The sequence below is a fragment of the Palaemon carinicauda genome, chromosome 37 (genome assembly GCF_036898095.1).
Source record: "Palaemon carinicauda isolate YSFRI2023 chromosome 37, ASM3689809v2, whole genome shotgun sequence".
In the NCBI taxonomy this organism is placed as follows: domain Eukaryota; kingdom Metazoa; phylum Arthropoda; class Malacostraca; order Decapoda; family Palaemonidae; genus Palaemon; species Palaemon carinicauda.
The window spans coordinates 51,785,796-51,805,724 of record NC_090761.1 but is presented as its reverse complement, the minus strand read 5'-3'; the positions used below and the strand labels follow the sequence as shown (position 1 = coordinate 51,805,724).

The 19,929-nt window shown below is 43.3% G+C and overlaps 1 protein-coding gene across 2 annotated transcripts in view; it reads right to left on the bottom strand.

The window, feature by feature from the left end:
• Window positions 1–8,075: 8,075 nt before the first annotated feature.
• The window catches only part of Dek (protein), a 32,921-nt gene continuing 21,067 nt past the window's right edge, over window positions 8,076–19,929 (bottom strand). For both annotated transcript variants that reach the window (XM_068361210.1, XM_068361211.1), the window contains exons 7-8: window positions 11,107–11,259; window positions 8,076–8,828 (exon numbers count right to left, since the gene is read on the bottom strand). In XM_068361210.1, coding sequence (XP_068217311.1) covers window positions 8,817–8,828; window positions 11,107–11,259 — 165 coding nt within the window. In that variant the 3' untranslated portion in view covers window positions 8,076–8,816. The remainder of the gene's footprint in view (window positions 8,829–11,106; window positions 11,260–19,929) is intronic.

Sequence of the window (19,929 nt, the reverse complement as noted above, 5' to 3'; positions counted from 1 at the left end):
CTATTTTTGGGCTCAAGCCATGACGTCCATCAGGACGTCATTGCTATCTCACCCAAAAATAGATTTTTCGCTTCGCTCAAAATCCGTTTATTATTACCCTGAACCACAATCCTGGATGGAAAGGAGAATGATATAAGCAGGAATAACTAGCCCAGTGAGGAAAGGAATTAAATAAACTATATGAGAAGTACTGAATAAAAAACATAAAATATCTTAAGACCAATAATAACGCTGAAATATATATGACATATATCAACCAAGAAGACAAGACTCATTTCAGCCTCTTCAACATAAAAATTTCGTTGCAAGTTTGAACTATTATTCTAACACCCTGCACACTGCAAATGGATGTGGAGAAATGGGGGGGAGAGGTCGTGTTTCACCAACGCACATTACCCTCCTGACGGGGGTTCATCCAAGGCTGGTAGACATACACCCCCGATCATAGAAGGGGGTCTCCCAGAGCAAAAGAAAAAAAAAACTGCACAAAGAGGGGAGGGTGGATACGTTACCAGATATTGCTATGCATCATGACCAAGTGGTGTTGAGGCCAGATCAACGCGCCAAAAGTCCAGGATTCCAGGGAATTTGCTTTGTCATCCAGCGTTTTCAGAACCTCAACTCTTATGCAACAAATATTTTACTGGTCATGGTGTATGGGAAAACATTTAAAAACATATTGGTGTTATTCGTTATTTGAAAAATATATATATAAATTATTATCAAAAGCAATTATGACAGATTTTTCTCATAATTCCTGAAAGCAGAAAAAAAAAATCAGACCTTTTCGTCTCGTTTGCTATAGCACTAATTTAATCTATACTTCAATATTGTCACCTGAATCCAACAATATGCCAAGATAATATTCATACACCAGTTACAGCCATTCATGGCTTCATTTATATTGAATTTGTTTCAGTCAAGTGTAACGTCATTAGATAGTTCTCGAATCTAGATACAAGTGCAATATTTCATAATGACGTTATCATTTGTCTTATCTATCAAATGAATGATGCTAATGAAGAGCAGCATTATCTCCTGCCGTTACCAGGCCATTTGAATATAGATAAGAAACTCAAATTGGGAGGATTTTGTTAAAAATTGCCGTGATTTCAACAAACGCATAATAATTTCCACAGTACATATGATTATCTAAGAGCATCCTTTAACGTGTTATTTTAAAGGCAGGTCAGGAGGAAGTACCTTTGCCTTTTCTGGAAAGATATAACCAATGCCTTCTTTTACAAATCAACGGAAATCTGAATGACTAAAAAATCATTAAAGGAAGCCCTCACCATAGAGACATGCATCCATTTATTGGTCAATTACGTGGTTAACCTACGAAAAAGTAAAAAAAAAATTTATTAGACCTTGGTTTGCATACACTTGGCGGATAGGAAAATACAATTGATAGCCATTCCTTAAAACAGCCGATAAGTTCTTAATGAGAAAGTTTTACCTTTGAAGCTGTTACATATTTTCTTTACTTTTAGGTAAAGCAACGAAAATATACGACGAAATTTCAGAGGAACATTATACGGGATGGCCGTTATATGATTCCTCTTGAGATCTGTAGCCTACCCAAGATCTGAAGTTACCGTTACAAAATTTTAGAAATGTATTTTAACGATCATTAATCTTTATACTATGAACGCCTAAATCATAGAACCTTAAATATTACATTTACTTCAATATATGTTCTATTCCATTGAAGCATTTGTGAATTCCCAAGATCTTCAGGGTGTATTTGATATAGCCTATCTATTAATGAAAGAATGTTTACTTATAAGTTCATATCCTTTCGCCTTGTAACTTAAAAAATACATTATCTCAACAAAGGCTGAATATGGGTATCATACCTTCCACCACCGCAATACTAAATATTTGATTTTTTTTTGTGATATTCATCCTATGTATATCTTCCACTGGTACAAAACACTTCATGCATACATTTATCCATTACTTCCCAATCATGTCGATCTAAGAATATACATTGTTCAAGTAACATTCAAGTAAAATCGTGGGTAGAAAAGCATGTCATCTCACGTAGAAGACTACAGCACAGTGCCCATACGTATTCTTACAATTTCGCAATATATTCATCTACTTTAACACTGTCTAGTTTGTTATTTCCTTAAAATACGAAGTATGTGATATTGTTGCATATTACACTTGTTATCATAAAGAAAATGAGTTCCTTCGACGCATTAATAATACATTAATAATTCATAACTTGCACCATACCCAAGGTCAAGTGGTCCCGAGACCAGACCAACCAGTAGTAAAAAAATGTGCATCGTCATGCAGCATATTCAAAATTTCAACCCCTCATAAGTATTTTGCTTGTCGCGGTGTACAGAAAACCGTTAAATACACATTAGGGTCATCTATATGCTTGTAAAATTGGAATTTAAATTAATAGCAGACAATTCTCATTTGTATAACCATCAAAAACTCTCTCATTGGCATCTCTATTACAGTCTATAAATGCTATTATGTATCTATAAATTTCTTATTGTAAGTCTGTAACACAACTGAAACTATCTGATAAAGCCATATAATTCAAACCAGGTAGTGATGTTTTATTTTACGTTGTGTTGTTAACAGGTGAACCGAACACAGGTGCAAGGGCATTATTACACTTTTACGTGTCTTGTCACGATTACTGTTAAATGTTAAAAAAAAATAATAGCCCTTTTTTTCTTTTTTGTTAACGATCAAATTATTATTATTATTATTATTATTATTATTATTATTATTATTATTATTATTATTATTACTTGCTAAGCTACAACCCTAGTTGAATAAACAGGATGCTTTAAGTCCAAAGGCTCCAACAGGGAAAAATAGCCGAGTGAGTAAAGGAAATAGGGAAAAAACTACAAGAGATGTTTAAGAATAACAGCATTAAAATAAATTTTTCATATATACTATCAAAACTTCAAAATAACAAGAGAAACAAAAATAAGATGGAATGTGCGCCCATGTGTACCCTCAAGCAAGAGAACTCTACCCCAAGACAATGGTCGTCCATGGTACAGAGGCTATGGCACTACCCAAGGTTCGAGAACAATGGTTTGATTTTGGAGTGTCCTCCTCCTGGAAGAGCTGCTTACCATAGCTAGAGTTTCTTCTACCCTTATCAAGAGGAAATTAGCCACTGAATTATTACAGTGCATCAGATAACTCTCTGTGAGAGAAGAATTGTTTGGTAATCTCAATGTTGTTAGGTGTATGAGGACAGAGGAGAATATGTATAGAATAGGCCGGACTATTAGGTGTATGTATAGGCAAAGGGTAAAATGAGCCGTAACTAGAGAGAGGGATTGAATGTAGTACTGTTTGGCCAATCAAAGGACCCAATAACTCTAGTGGCAGTATCTCAACAGGTGGATGGTGCACTGGATGCACAGTTGGACACAACATTAATTCATGTCAAGTAACCAAACCGATAGTGTGGGAACAGATGGTAGGTGTTGGGCGGGGTTAAACACAGGAACTCGCTGAGCAGTAAGGATGTGGCTGTGTGCACTTCTTTAGAGAGGTGTACCAGGAATTTGCGTGTGCAACTGTACATTAATTATAAGTTATTTTATTAGTCTCGCGGCAACGTTCGAAAAAAGCGGATTTCTTTGTGTACCCGAGTTTACTGATTTTATAAATTGTCGACAAAAATGTTTCCAAGATTGTAGGAAACATTTTTGTCAATTTATTTTCATCAATTTCTCCTCTTGAACTTTTCATATTCTAACCTAATGATTCTTGTCCATTTCCACTTCATTGTCTCCGTTCTAGAATCTTTCATGCGTTATAGCTAGGTATGTGTTAATTTTAGTTGCAACAAATCAAGAGAGAATGCTTAAGCTTCCTTCTTAACCAAATCTGACAGCATTGTTATTTAATGATTCCATATAAACTTTATATGGCTTTCTATTTAAGTATTCTACTTAGCTACATCTACATCAATTATATATATATATATATATATATATATATATATATATATATATATATATATATATATATATATATACAGTATATATATATATATATATATATATATATATATATATATATATATATATATATATATATACAGTATATATGTATATATATATATATATATATATATATATATATATATATATATATATATATATATATATATATATATATATATATATATATATAATCTTATCCAACCTTACCTTACAGAAGCATTGAAGGGGTATGAAACACAAAAACATAAGTATCTACAGCTGTGACTCCTATTTCAAATCCTTTGGACAAATAACCTCCTAAACTGTAATTCTGAAAAACAAAACAAAAAAAGTTCATTCTTCAGCTAAGTCTCAATTTTGTCAATTGCGTACTTTTTTAAATCATTCATGACAAGTCTAGGGGTTTGAATAGATTTTTTTTTATTTATACCCTGCTCATGCTTACTTCTGTCTTACAAACATATTGTAAACAATATACTTATGAGTTTAGGCCATAAATCCTGATGCTCGAGAGGTCATTCAGAGCTGAAGTTTAAAGAATTTTGGCAGCAAGAAGGAAGGCAGTGGGATCCAGTGAATTGCATGAGGTACACTGGTGGCATTAAATTCTACAAAATGACAAGTGTTCAGATTCCAAAATTTTTGCTAAACTTTTAAAAGGCATATGTTAAAATTTTTTCTATAGTCTATATTTTCAGCAATGAAGTATAATTAATTTTGTTTTATGTTAAATTTAATAACTGTACTGTGTTTTGATAGCATCATATAGTTAGGGAGAGATTTATAGTAATTATAGTTTTCCTATCAGTCTAATTTTATGAATTAATTTCTCAAAGCACCTACAAGACTATTGATGAGGAATTTGGGACACTAATGAAATAAATCTGAGTTTTAAAATTGTACCATGATGACATTTGTCACATGGAGTCTATATACACCAAGAACACTACCCTGAGGAACAACAGATATCACATTCATATACTCACCATGATGCCCAGCAACAACTTGAAAATTCAGCAATAATGCCAAGGAAAGTCCCACCCACTCCCAACTGTTGGAGTTTGAAAACAAGAGCCTCATGATTAAAATGGATAAAGGTAGCACTAAAATCAAGGCCAATAGTACAAACTTCCTGACACCAATAAAAGGATTTCTGTACAGCATTGGAGACTGTAAGAAGGACATCACATGCTCCAAAGTCTTTGAAAAAGCAGATAAAACATATGAACATGTAGCTTGATGGTAAGGGTAGCATCGCAAATAGAGGCGAAATTTTGGTGTTAGCTGCATGGTTGAGAAAAGAGGAGTGTTCATATGTATCAACCCGGAAGAATTGGATACGGTGCTGGTGTTAACCTAGTATTGAAATGGGGACTACACCACTGAGCTTCGAATGGATTAAAGGAGGAAGGAACTGGCAGCCAGATTTGACGCACTGGACTAGAGTAGAAGTGTCGAGATTTTGGTGTAAGAATATTCAAGTACGTGTGTATGTATACCTTGCAGTAGAATAGTCATTGCATGATTTTGTTACTAACAGCACAATTCTAGTTGTATTGAAACCAATAAGTAATGCACATCAAACGATTATAAAGCAAAGAAACAATAGAAATGAACTAATACCTTTGCCATTTATTCTTGAATATAGAACACATCTACCGTATCACATTGTTTTATCATAAGTAAGGTAGGAAAAAACTGAAGTGATAAGAAAAAAAAATGTCCAGAGAATATTTTAGTAAATTGCTATGAAAACCAATTGACAATAGTAATTGTGAAAACTTTGTAGAACTAGATGGGCAGTGTAAATACTCCAATATTGTTTTAATGAAAATGTTAGTTTCTCAGTATCATGACATTTGCAGCAATTCTAAAGAAACTTTTTGGTCTTTGTAACAGATGTCAAGTCTATTCTTGAACAATAGCAACTTACTGGCTTGAATAATGACGACAACCTATTGATTTTATTTATAGTTTTTTCACACATCTGACCACAGCTTCTCCTTTGAGTGCGTGGTCACTAGCAATATAGTCTTTCTGACATTGGTTATTTGACAATTTTAAGTGATCTAGTTTAACCATGATGGAATGCAGTCTAGATTCTTATGCTTCCTTGCAAGAGGCAAGTTTTTTTCCCCTGGTGAGGTCATCAGCATACTGTACATGCAAAAGCTCTCTCCAAAAAATGACCCACAGCACTGCACAGGGAATCACCAAAGCTGAAGCTTCTATTGATAAAATTCACAATGAACACTACACTACTTCAGCTGAGCAAACTAGACACGGTGTGTGAAAATATTCCTAAAGCGGGGTTTACATGGTCAAAAGGTTCGTCGAACCCGCTTGTCAAACGGTTTGAAGAGGTGGAGTCAGCCACAAATGCATAAGGTTTATGCACAAAGAAGCCCCACCCACGGTCATGGGAGACCAGACTTTCCTCAAACCGTTCGACAACCAAATACCGATTCTCACATTCGAACATCACTTCAAAAACTTGTCTGTTGACACGCCTCAGACATGTCACTTCATTAGCTTGTCCTTATTAATAATTCAGATAGCATATGTATAACATAGCACTGTACTTAACTCCTTTGCCGAGCTGAGCTTTTATTTTAAAACTTCCATCCATTGTCAGGTCTTCTCTCTACATATTTATTGCAGTCAAGTGTACAAGTGCACTTACTTTGAAAAATGCAATCAAGGATGCAGGTCAAATGGAGAAAGCACAGGAATTCAAGGGATTACTGTACACTGAATAATATTTGATAGTTAATGAAAAATAAACTTTACGAAACATGGTTTTCTTAGGATACCACTATTTCAAAATGCAAAAACATCCTAAAAACTCAAAAACTATAAATTGCTTAACCCAATTTCCTACAGCTTTACCCCGACATGAACTGGTCAGAGCTCTGCTCCTAATCTCATTCTTCTGAGCCCCGTCGTGACGTCATACAGGTACTCAAAACAGTAAGGAGTCGAGCATGCCTTAATAACGGCTCTCCTTCGATTCTTGCCACTTTCCCCTCTCAAAGCGAAAACGCTATTCGGGATGAAGATAGCTAGGTGGCATGTCAAGAATACGTCCTCTGATAATTATGCGATATCCCTAAAGGCGAAAGCTAGAGATATTTGCGCCAGGAGTTAGAATTCTGGATACCTTAAGGTAAAATTCTCTGGGATATATCACTGTAGTCAAATATAACTTAGGAAGCTACTTTAAAGGAACTTCCATCAGGACGACATGGATACCTCACCCAAAAATAGAATTTTCGCTTCGCTCAAAATCCGTTTTGGAGATTAAATTAGTGCATGTGAAGCATTTCCAGTATCATATCATTGAACCACTTGAAGGCTAGCAATGGGAATCCATATTATGCTACAAAAAAGTAAAACAAAAGTAGCAGCTTCCATGTAAATTATAAAAATATATGTAAAATATTCTTTGTAAGAGCAAATAGATACGCAAGGAAATAGGCATTTAAAATCAACACAGCTAGTGGATCAGACAGCTCTAAGAACAGTGGCAATGCTTCATAATAACGGAACCGAATGATGTCAGAAGCTGAACACCTGAGCAGTGGCCTTTATCGATCAAACCAAAGACTAACTTATGATTAATGGGGCACAATGAACAATCATTATTTAAAAATTCTACCCTTCTCAAATTCTATCAAATCTTGCTGCCTTCTAGTCTACCCAAAACAGTAAAGTGATTAAGCCATACCTGAGGATCCAGATCCCTATTGGTTGACATTACAAACTTTGATAAATTAAGAATGGTCAACTATGAAACAATACAAGCGAACGCTGTGGTACAGTATAGGCAAATGATAAACAAGTTTGCACGATAAACTACTTTTTAAAAAATTTTAAGGTTTAAGCATCTTACAAATTCAACATTGATATCAAAATTTATAATACAAAAGATGATGAATTTGAGTTTTATTTCAAGTCTCAGGGAATAATCCATAAAACTAAAAATACCGAGTAATTCAACAACCGTAGCATAAACTACAATACAATGAAAAATTCTTAATAGTACCATTAGGGAAGGGGTATTAAAAGATGGCAATTAACTAAAATTTTATTAGAATAATTTTACATTTTAAGACCTTACCGGACAAAGAACAGGAGGGTAAAATCTGGGGAAAAGCATCAGAGATTCTGACCAGTGAAAATGTGGTTTCACCTTTTAATGAATGTAACGAAAGTCTCTAATATTAATAAAAATACTGGTTGCATTTTATCTACATGTCATAAAAGCTATACATGATTAAAACTAAATCATTGGTAATTTTAAAAAAATAAAGTTGACTATCTCAGTTTCACAATTCTCAGAATCACTGACTGTAATAAAAAAAAATTTGTTAGGACAGAAGCATAATTAAGATTCAAAACTTTATATATAAATCTCGACATCTGGTGTAAAACAATGTACTGCATACTTCCATAATACAGGTTAATTACGAGGACAAATTATAGTAACAATTTCAATTCACAATGGAAAGCTGTCAATTGAATATAAACAACCTACACACAGCTTAAATTATCTCGCCTTCAAAGACATGTCAATTTCTAATGGCACGACTTAAAGCAAACCAAGCCAGACCTATGACACAAAAAAAAAAAAAATAATAGAAAAACAAAGCTAAACACTCAGGTTCCCAAGGGATTTCTATTATCCAGAAGGCAAAATAAACGGGACATCAAGCCCTCTTAGCTTCTCATGATGCTGAACTTCTCACGTATTCCTCTGACATATCTATAAAAACCCACAACTTTGTACTATGCACAAAACACTCGTTAGACAGATCACGAGATAATCTGAAAGAAATAAAATACATATCAGTTCTGAAAATTCATATAGAGAATACTCAGAGAAATAAATATTAAGCTTGAATGAGGTTCTCAAACATATTTGAAAAGCTGTTAAGAGTAGTGCAGACTCAAATCAAACCTTTGATTCATTTATCAGCCATAGACTCCATCTACTTTTCAGAGAATCAGTATTACAAGGCATAAAATGCAGCATTTTACAATTACAATGCCATATCCATTTCACTGCAGTGTATGTATACTACTTGGAACATTAAGAGCTTAACAGATTTAATTTTCACATTCAGGAAAATAAAAAAATATATAAATGAAGTTTTGTTTATTACTTAATAAAAAAAAATTTCTTAAAACGTTAATAACATATCTCCGTTACTGACTATACTAGATTATATATTTTTCAAATCTTTTATGGCTATCATTATTGGAAAAAAGTTAAGGAAAATGGTGGATAAAAAAAATGTGGGGCAGTTTTTTTTTTTTTTTTTTTTTTTTTTAGCATAATATTGCATCAATGAATTACAGTACTTTGATACCATGTAACAGGGTAGGAATAAGACTTCTAAAATTGAGCAAGACTTACCATAAATACTTATATAGTACAACATAGTGGAAAGTATACTGAAAATTCTGAACACAGGATGTTACTAGATATTAATGCCAAGAACAAGGATCAGGAATCTCATAAATCCATAATCTTCACCTAAAGCCTCATTATTTTCTGCATGGAGCACTGCTGGACAAGAAACGCATCCACTTTAAAGACCTGACAACTTAGCAGCGTGACCAAAAGCGACTTAGAAGGATGGGCAAGACAGAGTAAAGTTACTCATGAGTAGGGAAAGCTATACTGAGGAAGAGAAGACACACAATGTCACAATGGCCTTCAGCAGGAGCACCGGGTACAGGGAAGTGATGCCCTTCACTGAAGAGCCAATCATAGATGACCAACATGCTCTAATCAAGACCTGATGATCATTAATGTACCTGCAGCAACCATAGCGCAGACATAAGAAAAAGTATTCTCTGGTGCAGTATATGCATAGTTGTCCTCATGGCAGTTATTTGTCCTTTATCTTCTGGCTGTAAGATGTTAGAAGATCTGCGGCTGAAGGAACAACCATTTTTTACCCTCCCAATTCAATTGGTATTAATTTTTTAAGAGAACATTCATGCCTTGTATTTTGACATTCTTCACCATAGCACCCCGCAATAATTGACAAACAGGGCAATCAAGAGAAAGTAAAGTTTATGTATGTATTCAACCAGAGGTCGACCTACACAACCTGGAGAAACCACGTCAATTCACTCTAACTTCTGTTTTACAAAAATAATAAATTTCTCATGAGGAAAAAAATTACTGACAAATTGTTCTAACTTTGACAGAATTGTAATTACCCCATCAAGGGACTTCCATTACTGTATCAATTGATAGCAGAAGTATAAACTTGCTACAGTATAATCTGGCCAGCTTGAGATGCCTCAAAGGTCTGATTAAACTAACTACAGCATGACCTAACACTAAAATGTTAGTAATAATGATGGCGGTAACATTTTTGACAGATCATCAACACCAATGGTAATTATCTATTCAGGACTAGGTGTGACCAAGTGCATAATTCACTAGTAAATCCAACTGTGATCAATGTGCATCAAGTCACTAATTACAACAAGCTGTGATCAATGCGAATCAAGTCACTAATTACAACTAGCTGTGATTAATGCGCATCAAGTCACTAATCAACTAGCTGTGACCAACGTGCATTAATTCACCAGTTATCATCCCTCCTTCCTTAATTAAGGTAAAAAAAAATAACCTCTATGGCTAAAATGAACTGGCCTCGGGTCATAAATAAGTCAGTGACGTCAAGGTTTTCCAAGTGACTTGGTCAATTCCTTTAATTATTCCCTTTAGTGTTAGGAATAGGAATCAAACTGACTTGGTCAATTCCTTTAATTACTCCCTTTAATGTTAGGAATAGGAATCAAAGAAGTTTAATTTCATCGATCAAGCAAAAATGAAAAGAATATCAAGTATGAAAACTGAAAAAACATACTGTAATGCGGAGAAAAGACACTACTGAATATAAGACACTTTATAATTGCAAACGTTACATTATCCACATATCACACCATACTGTACATTACATACTGTACCCCTGACAAAACTGCAGTGTATTAGTTGAAGCATAACAATTCCTTTATTTTAAAATAAAAATACTTTTCAATTAAACATCAAGTGAAAAGCAATTCAAGGCTATAAACTTACCGACTTAACAGTTTCTTTTATGAAGTCTTTTTTATGCGTCAAATCAAAATCTGGATAACTGTCATACACTTGTCTGCAAACACTCTTCATTGTTACTTCCTCGAGGTTGGCACCATCTAAAATCTTCTTAACCATAGCCTTTATTTCACCATCCTGTAAATGCATAAGTGCTGACAGAATAAATATTGCACAAATAATATTATGCAGAACCTCGACCCAAAACAAGACGGAAAATGTGCAGTGTAGTGAACTACAAGATAGAAAAAGATTTCTACATTAAAATAATTTTCAAACATAAGATAAAGACATTATTAATGCAGTGCTATAAAAATATGACAAATTCGAAGATAATTTGTATTTTTCCTAACCATACAAACCTTAGCTATTTACAAAGGGTTTACTTTTAGCGCAGCTGAAATGACGAGCCAATAGTTTTTAACGAGGGTTAATTACCCCCGCGCTAGTTAGCGGGGGGTGGGGAAGGGTAGCTTGCTACCCCTCCCCCCTCCACACACCGGTGACTTGCTTCACTTCACTTAGAGGTAGGACTTGACTTGGGGGTCAGGGATGGCGGGCACATATGTGTAAATAGCTAAGGTTTGTATGGTTAGGAAAAATACAAATTATCTTCGAATTTGTCATTTGTTCCGTAACCGAAATACAAACCACGCTATTTACAAAGGGTGACTTACCCCTTAGGAAGGGTGGAAAGTCCCCAGCCTTACTGACTTCGGCTTGCCCGGGGGCTTGATCCCTTAGTGAGCAGCACTAGAGAGAGGGAGCCCCTGTACCTCACAGGTTCCTAGCATCGCTAGGAACGAGTGGCCTACATAAGTAGTGTGAGGAGGAGAGTGTGACTCGTCCTATGAAGTTGACCTTGAGACCTTCAGATAGGAATTCTAGGATAGGACGTTCCCCATACCACCTCGTCAGGGTATGGGAGACGCAACAGTATTAAGCTTAATACTAGGAGCACAAAGAAGCATGGGTTACCTGCAGAGGTCGAGGTCAGCTATGCGAGGACCAGGATGCTGCTTCCCCAAGAGAGGGGAGAATGAAGAAAGAAGTAAGGGTCAGACATACTCTTTCATTCACACAGACTAAGACCGGGTAACAACGCCCTCAACCTACTGCTACTTGTCCAAAAAGGAGCCTGAGGTTAGACCAGCTGTTGTGCAGCCACCACAGGGCCGATAGAGAACGTATCGAGGCTCCTGTGGGTCACGTCTTGCAGGTAGTGGGCTGTGAAGGTCGTTTGACGCTTCCAGACCCCCGCTTGAAGTACCTGCGTCACAGAGAAGTTTCTCTTGAAGGCCAGGGATGTAGCAATACCCCTGACATCGTGGGCCCGAGGGCGACGTGACGGAGGAGGGTCAGGATTCAGGGCATGGTGGATAACCCTTCGAATCCAAGCAGAGATGGTGTTCCTTGTGACCCTCCTCTTTGTCCTGCCTGTGCTCACAAACAAAGCTCGCACATGAGGACGGACTGCAGCCGTTCTCTTCAAGTAGTACCTCAGACACCTCACTGGGCATAGTAGCAGCTGGTCTGGGTCGTTTGTTACAGAACGGAGACTCGCGATCCTGAAAGAGTCGAACCGAGGATCCGGCACTCCAGGATTCTGAGTCTTGGCCACAAACTCAGGGACGAACCTGAACGTTACCTCCCCCCATCCCCTTGAATGGGCGATGTCGTACGAGAGACCATGAAGTTCACTAACTCGCTTGGCCGAGGCCAAGGCGAGTAGGAAAGCCGTCTTCCAAGACAGGTGGCGATCGGAGGCCTGGCGTAATGGCTCGAAGGGAGGTCTCTTGAGAGACCTGAGAACTCGAACCACGTTCCAAGGAGGGGGTCTCACTTCCGACTGGGGGCAGGTAAGCTCATAGCTACGTATGAGTAAAGAGAGTTCTAGCGATGAAGAAATATCCACGCCCTTCAATCTGAAGGCCAAGCTTAAGGCTGAGCGATAGCCTTTCACTGCCGAGACAGAAAGGCGCATTTCTTCTCGCAGATACACAAGGAAGTCCGCTATTGCTGGAATAGTGGCATCGAGTGGAGAGATACCCCTTCCACGACACCAACCACAAAAGACTCTCCACTTCGCTTGGTAGACTCCCTCAGAGGACCTTCGCAGGTGCCGAGACATTCTCTCCGCAACCTGTTGCGAAAAGCCTCTCTCCGCGAGGAGACGCTGGATAGTCTCCAGGCGTGAAGCCGAAGCGAGGCTACGGCCCTGTGAGGGACACCGGAGTGGGGTTGTCTGAGAAGCTCGTGTCGTGGAGGAAGCTCCCTTGGGAGTTCCGTCAGGAGTTGCAGAAGGTCCGGAAACCATTCCGCGTGATGCCATAGCGGAGCTACTAGAGTCATGGAACAGTTGACCGATAGTCTGGTCCTGTTGAGCACCCTTCTCATCAGACAGAATGGTGGGAAGGCGTACACGTCGATGTTGTCCCACCGTTGCTGGAAAGCATCTTGCCAGAGTGCCTTGGGGTCCGGGACTGGTGAGCAGTACAGGGGCAGCTTGAAGTTCAAGGCTGTCGCGAACAAGTCCACCGTCGGGGAACCCCACAAAGTCAGGACTTTGTTGGCTATCTGACGATCCAAAGACCACTCGGTACTCACTATCTGCGAAGCCCTGCTCAGACTGTCGGCGAGCACATTCCTCTTGCCAGGAATGAAGCGAGCTGATAGTGTTATCGAGTGGGTTTCGGTCCACCTCAGAGTCTCTACTGCAAGATGGGATAGCTGTTGCGAAAAAGTGCCTCCCTGCTTGTTGATATAAGCCACTACCGTGGTGTTGTCGCTCATCACCACCACGGAGTGACCCGCCAGGAACCGTTGGAACTGTTGAAGGGCCAGAAAGACGGCCTTCAATTCTAGCAGGTTGATGTGTAGGCACTTTTCTGATTCTGACCAAAGGCCTGAGGCCCTCTGGTTCAGAACGTGCGCCCCCCACCCTTCTTTTGACGCGTCCGAAAACAGAGTCAATTCCGGGGGAAGGACGAGAAGACTCACTCCCTTTCGCAGGTTCTCGTCGGCCAGCCACCACCGCAAGTCCGTCTGTTCCAGAGACCCCATTGGGATCAGAGTGTCCGGGGAATCGGATCCTTGATTCCACCGGGACTTGAGCCGCCATTGAAGGGATCTCATCCTGAGGCGGCTGTTTGGAACCAGACGGGCCAGGGAGGATAGGTGGCCCAAGAGACGCAACCACGATTGGGCGGGGAGTTCTTTTCGCCTGAGGAAAGGTTCCGCCACCCTCCTCAGCCTTGCTATCCGGTCGTCTGATGGAAAGGCTTTGTGGAGATTGGTGTCTATTAGCATGCCTAGATAAACCAGTCGCTGGGACGGCTGCAGAGAGGACTTCTCGAGGTTTACCACGATCCCCAGATCCTGGCAAAGATCTAGAAGCCTGTCTCGGTGTCGAAGAAGGGTCGACTCCGAGTCTGCTAGGATCAGCCAATCGTCTAGGTAACGAAGGAGACGAATGCCGTTCCTGTGCGCCCAAGTCGAAATCAGGGTGAACACTCTGGTGAACACCTGAGGAGCTGTGGAGAGACCGAAACACAGCACCTTGAACTGGTAGATCTTGTTGTCTAGGCAGAATCTCAGGTACTTCCTGGAAGACGGATGGATTGGGATCTGGAAGTACGCGTCCTTTAGATCCAGTGTACACATGAAGTCTTGTGGTCTCACCGCAAGTCTGACTGTGTCTGCTGTCTCCATGCTGAACCGGGTTTGTTTGACAAACCTGTTCAGAGCCGAGAGATCGATGACGGGTCTCCAGTCTCCAGTAGCCTTCTTTACAAGAAAGAGTCGACTGAAGAAGCCTGGAGAGCCGTCCACGACCTCCTGGAGAGCACCCTTCTCGAACATGGTCTTGACTTCGGCCTGAAGGGCCAGCCCCTTTGCCGATCCCATGGCATAGGAGCTCAACGACACTGGATTCGCTGTCAGGGGAGGTTGAGATGACGTGAACGGGACGCGATAACCTTGGCCGATCACCGAGATCGTCCAAGCATCGGCCCCGAGATGTTGCCACCTGCGGACGCAACGCTGAAGGCATCCCCCCACAGGTGGACACGCAGGGGGACTGCCACCCCTAGGGCTTGCGGCCGCGGCCGCCACCCCTAGAAGTCTTGCCTCCCCTGGAGGACTTACCACCCCTCTTGACCTTGGCTGGAAAGGGCTGGGGCTTAGACACCACTTTCTTAGCTGCCGGTGCCTGTTTTGGAGCCTTACGAGGCTGTTGCTGCTGTTGTGGTGGGGCTGGAGGCTTATAGGGCCGAGTTGTAAGGGCCCTGTGGAGGAGGGAGTCCGTGCTGGATTTCCTCCACCTCTCAGCCGTTCGCTCCAAGTCTTGAGGCTCAAACAGGCTCTCCCCCAGGAGGGAGGCATGTCGGAGCCTACACACATCTACGGCGGGGACCTTCGGATGGAATCTCTCGGACACAGCATCGCGACGCTTCAACACCGAGTTGGCCCACAGGGTGGTAACCTGGTGCGCCAAGAACTCGATGGAGCGGGTGCCCGAGAGCAAGAAGGTCTCTAGGGCCTTCCTATTGGTCTCCTTAGACAAGTCCTCAGATCGCAATAGGATGCCCAGAGATCCTAACCAGAAGTCCAGCCACGAAGTGGCCTGCATGGCACACTTAGCGACCTTCTCGTGGTTAAGGATCTCTGCCGCCGAGAACGACACCTGCCGGGCAGAGAGTTTCTCCAAGGGAACTCCCTTCGCCAGCTCCTCCACAGAGTGATGGAGCGGAAGAGCGAGGTTGTGCTCACCCAGGATCTCGAAATACCTCCTCTGCTGAAGGCGAGGAGGAGGGATGAGTTTGTTCCCGGCAGTGGAACGACTGGAGGAGGCAAGAAGTGCGAGCTGAGCATTGGCCCTAGCTCTGGCACTCTTCAGCCCCCGAGACCAGGGCAGAGCTGCACTGGTCTTAGGGGCCTTCCGAACGTCGAACACTTCATCCAGAATTGTGTCTTTGCCTTCACGGGGGGGGGATGACTGGATCCGTAAGACTGTTAAGTTGCCTTATCAGGCTTAGGACCTGCCAGAAGGCATGTTCGGACTCTTGCTGTTCTCCTCCCTGTGGGCTGGCAGCTAAGTCTCCTGCCCCAGGAATCTCTTCCTGGGGTGATACGTGGACATTCCCCTGGGTAGTCATGGGTTCCTGTCGAATCCTTGCAGAGGATTTAGGGATGGTCTTGGAATCCTTGGGCTCCCTCCTAGGAGGGATACAGGATCCCAACAACGAGGTTCGAGGGGCCCCTTCCTCACGAGACAATTCTCCTGCCTGAAGCGAAGTCTCCCCCCCTGGTGCCGGGGGGAAGACTACCGGTCCACTGGACTCACCTGAGGACGGAAAGGCCTCGTCCACGGGAGAAGGAGAGAGTACTCGTGCAGGAGAGGGGACCCTCGAGACCGACCTCTTGGGAACCAACTTCGCCCTGGGGGAAGTCACCACGAAGTCCACTCCTCTCTTTCTCTTCAGCGAAGGAGAGACAGCCGCTGGTTTGTTACCCTGGCCGGCGAGTGCTGGTTTCATAACCCTCACTAACGCCCGTGCCAGCGGACCAAACCAAGTCTGCTGCTCAAAGGACACAGAGTCCGAAATCCTCGCTAAGGTGAAAGGGATCGGGCGATCCTTTGGAGTGGACACGACGGTACTTGCCTGAAAAGAAGGTGGGGAAGAATGCTGTAATGACCTGTCCTCGTCCTGCAATACCAACCTGTGCTTGGATGGAGGTGATCCCGAGTGCCGTCTAGGAGCACGCGTCCCTGCTGCTACCACCGGCTGTGGAATTCGCCGCGAACTATGGTCGCGCGAGGGTGAACGGTCGCGCAAAGGCGAATGGTTGCGCGGGTGATCGCGCGGGCGTACAGGCGAGCGGTCACGCGGGCGCGCAGGCGAGCGGTCGCGCGGGCGAGCGATCGCGCGGGCGCGCAGGCGAGCGATCACGCGGGCGCGCAGGCGAGTGGGCGTGAGGGTGGGCAGGTAAAGGAACACGTGTCCGAGGCGACGAACGCAAGCGATGGCGCGACGGCGAGGGATCGTGCTGCCGCGTAGGTGAAGAAGATCGCTGGCGATAATGATCACGTGATGGTAAGCGATGGCGAGCAGCATGTGAAGGTGAATGATTGCGCGCAAGAGGGCGGTCGTTCAGGGTTGAGCGATGAGGAGCAGCATGCGTAAGCGGGCGATCGTTCAGGGTTGTGCGATGGCGAGCAGCATGCGCAGGTGAATGATCGCGTGAAAGGGTGCGATGGTGATCAGCATCCGCAGGAAGGCGATTGTTCAGGGTTGTGCGATGAGGAGCAGCATGCGTAAGCGGGCGATCGTTCAGGGTTGTGCGATGGCGAGCAGCATGCGCAGGTGAATGGTCGCGTGAAAGGGTGCGATGGTGATCAGCATCCGCAGGAGGGCGATCGTTCAGGGTATTGCGATGAGGAGCAGCATGCGAAAGCGGGCGATCGTGCAGGGTTGTGCGATGGCGAGCAGCATGCGTAAGCGGGCGATCGTGCAGGGTTGTGTGATGGTGATCAGCATCCGCAGGAGGGCGATCGTTCAGGGTGTTGCGATGAGGAGCAGCATGCGTAAGCGGGCGATCATGCAGGTTCGTGCGATGGCGGGCAGCATGTGAAGGTGATCGCTGGCGAACTGGCGAACTGGTGATCGCTGGCGAGCTGGTGATCGCTGGCGAGCTGGTGATCGCTGGCGAGCAGAAGGTCGACGCGTGTCCTGTGAGAGGATAGGTTCACGAGCAGGAACGGGAAGATCGCTGGCGCGTTGGCGAACATGTGTTTCTGACACACGATGGTGAGCAGGGAGTTCAGCAGGAACTAAAGGGTGGTCAGAGACCGCAGGGCGATGGTCCTCAAATGAGCGCTGACGCTCGGAAGAGAGCTGACGAGCAGGAGAGCGCTGGCGAGGGGGGCGAACCTCAGGAGAGAGCCGACGAGCAGGTGAGCGTCGGCGAGCAGGAGAGTCTTGGCGAGCAGGAGAGCGCTTGTGCGCTGGCCCTGCTCGCGTAAGGGAAGAATCCCTTAGCCCCGAAGGGAACGTTGCCCGTCGGGTGACGAGTTCTCCAGAAGGCGAAGATCCGGCAGGAGATGGAGAGCGGTCCGCAGAGAGGTTCAAGGAGGGCGGAGTAGTCGGTTGAGGCTGACGAGGAGAGTCCCCCCCGGAGGACGAAGACCCAAAAAGGCGCCTCTTAGTCCCCCTGTAAGGGGAAGGGAGGCCCTTGTGGCGTAGAGGGCGGTGAGCCTTACGGCGGAGGCGGCCTCGGGGGAGATCATCGGGACCATCGGTCCTCCGAAGGGGAGTCTCCTTCAAAACACTTCCCTCAGAAGGAAGCTGGGCAGCAGTCGAGACCGAAGGACTCACTTCCCCCTTCGAAGGATGCACGGAAGGAGGAGGAGAGCCTAGAGCACCATCACCAGCAACAGCACCTGCGTCGGAAGGCCCAGCCACGTCGGAGGCCTCTGTCACCACGACGTCGACAATAGACAGAGGGTCTACCTCCGCTACCACCGGCGACTGTTTAACAGCGGCCCCCAACGAGACAAGGTCAATAAGAGCGACCCTGGAGGGCAAGCCCTTAAGCCCCAGGGACGACCAAATCTGCAACAGATCATCACTGGATAAAGTATTATTATCAATAACCTCCCCCGGAGGAGGAGGGGGAACCGCCTCGCTATGGGAGGCGACGCCCTCTCCCCCCACCGAAGGTAGGGAAACAGAACAAGGGCCTGCGCTCCCACTCGGACGACTCTCCTTAGGAGGCGGACGAGGGGGAGCTTCGGAGGAGGTTTGGGCGGCGGAAGAAGAGTCCCGAGAACCTTCCTCCTTCAAGGCTAACCCCGGAGGAGAACGGTCTCTCTTGGACTTCTTCTTACGCCGACGGCCAAACCTCTCCCACTGGGAGGCAGACCACTCCCTACACTCACGGCACATGTTATCCTGGTCGCACCGTCGGCCCCGACATTGAGGGCAGAGGGTGTGAGGATCCGTACTCACGTCCGACATGAAAGTCCCACAAGGACGGCCGGCCGGCAACTCCAGGGCATGTCCGCATATTAAATAAAAGAAAATAACTGAAGGTCAACTTCCAACCAATCACACAAGCTGTAAAGAAAAAGAAGAAAATTAAAGGCTGTCAGCGAAGGCGATGAACAGACACGTCTGATCACCGCCGAGCCAAAAGTGAAGTGAAGCAAGTCACCGGTGTGTGGAGGGGGGAGGGGTAGCAAGCTACCCTTCCCCACCCCCCGCTAACTAGCGCGGGGGTAATTAACCCTCGTTAAAAACTATTGGCTCGTCATTTCAGCTGCGCTAAAAGTAAACCCTTTGTAAATAGCGTGGTTTGTATTTCGGTTACGGAACAACTACAGAATAAGAAAATAACATGAGCCAGAGGATGCTGACAAGGCCAGTACAAATAATATGACATCTGATAAAGTTATGACCACACTGAGATGATGTAAGAAGATGAATGCTTCAAGGCTATATAGAAAGATGATCATTTCACAAATCTGCTTGGGAACCAGTCGCTCGAGTTAATCAGAATATGGTAGGACAAAAAGTGGTATGATGAAGCAAGAAGGAAAGGACTATTGTAAACAAATTAAATAGATTTAAGTGTTAAAACAGAGTAAGATTCAACATTCCAAGAGTTTATTCATAACAATTTGAGTGCGAGCCAGGGAAAAAACAAGAACTCAGCCAGTGACAGCTTTGCCCCAAAAGAAAACAGTAACTTCTAGATATGAGATTTGACCTTGAACGCAGGGTATGAAGCAGCTGAGGGCAGTGATTT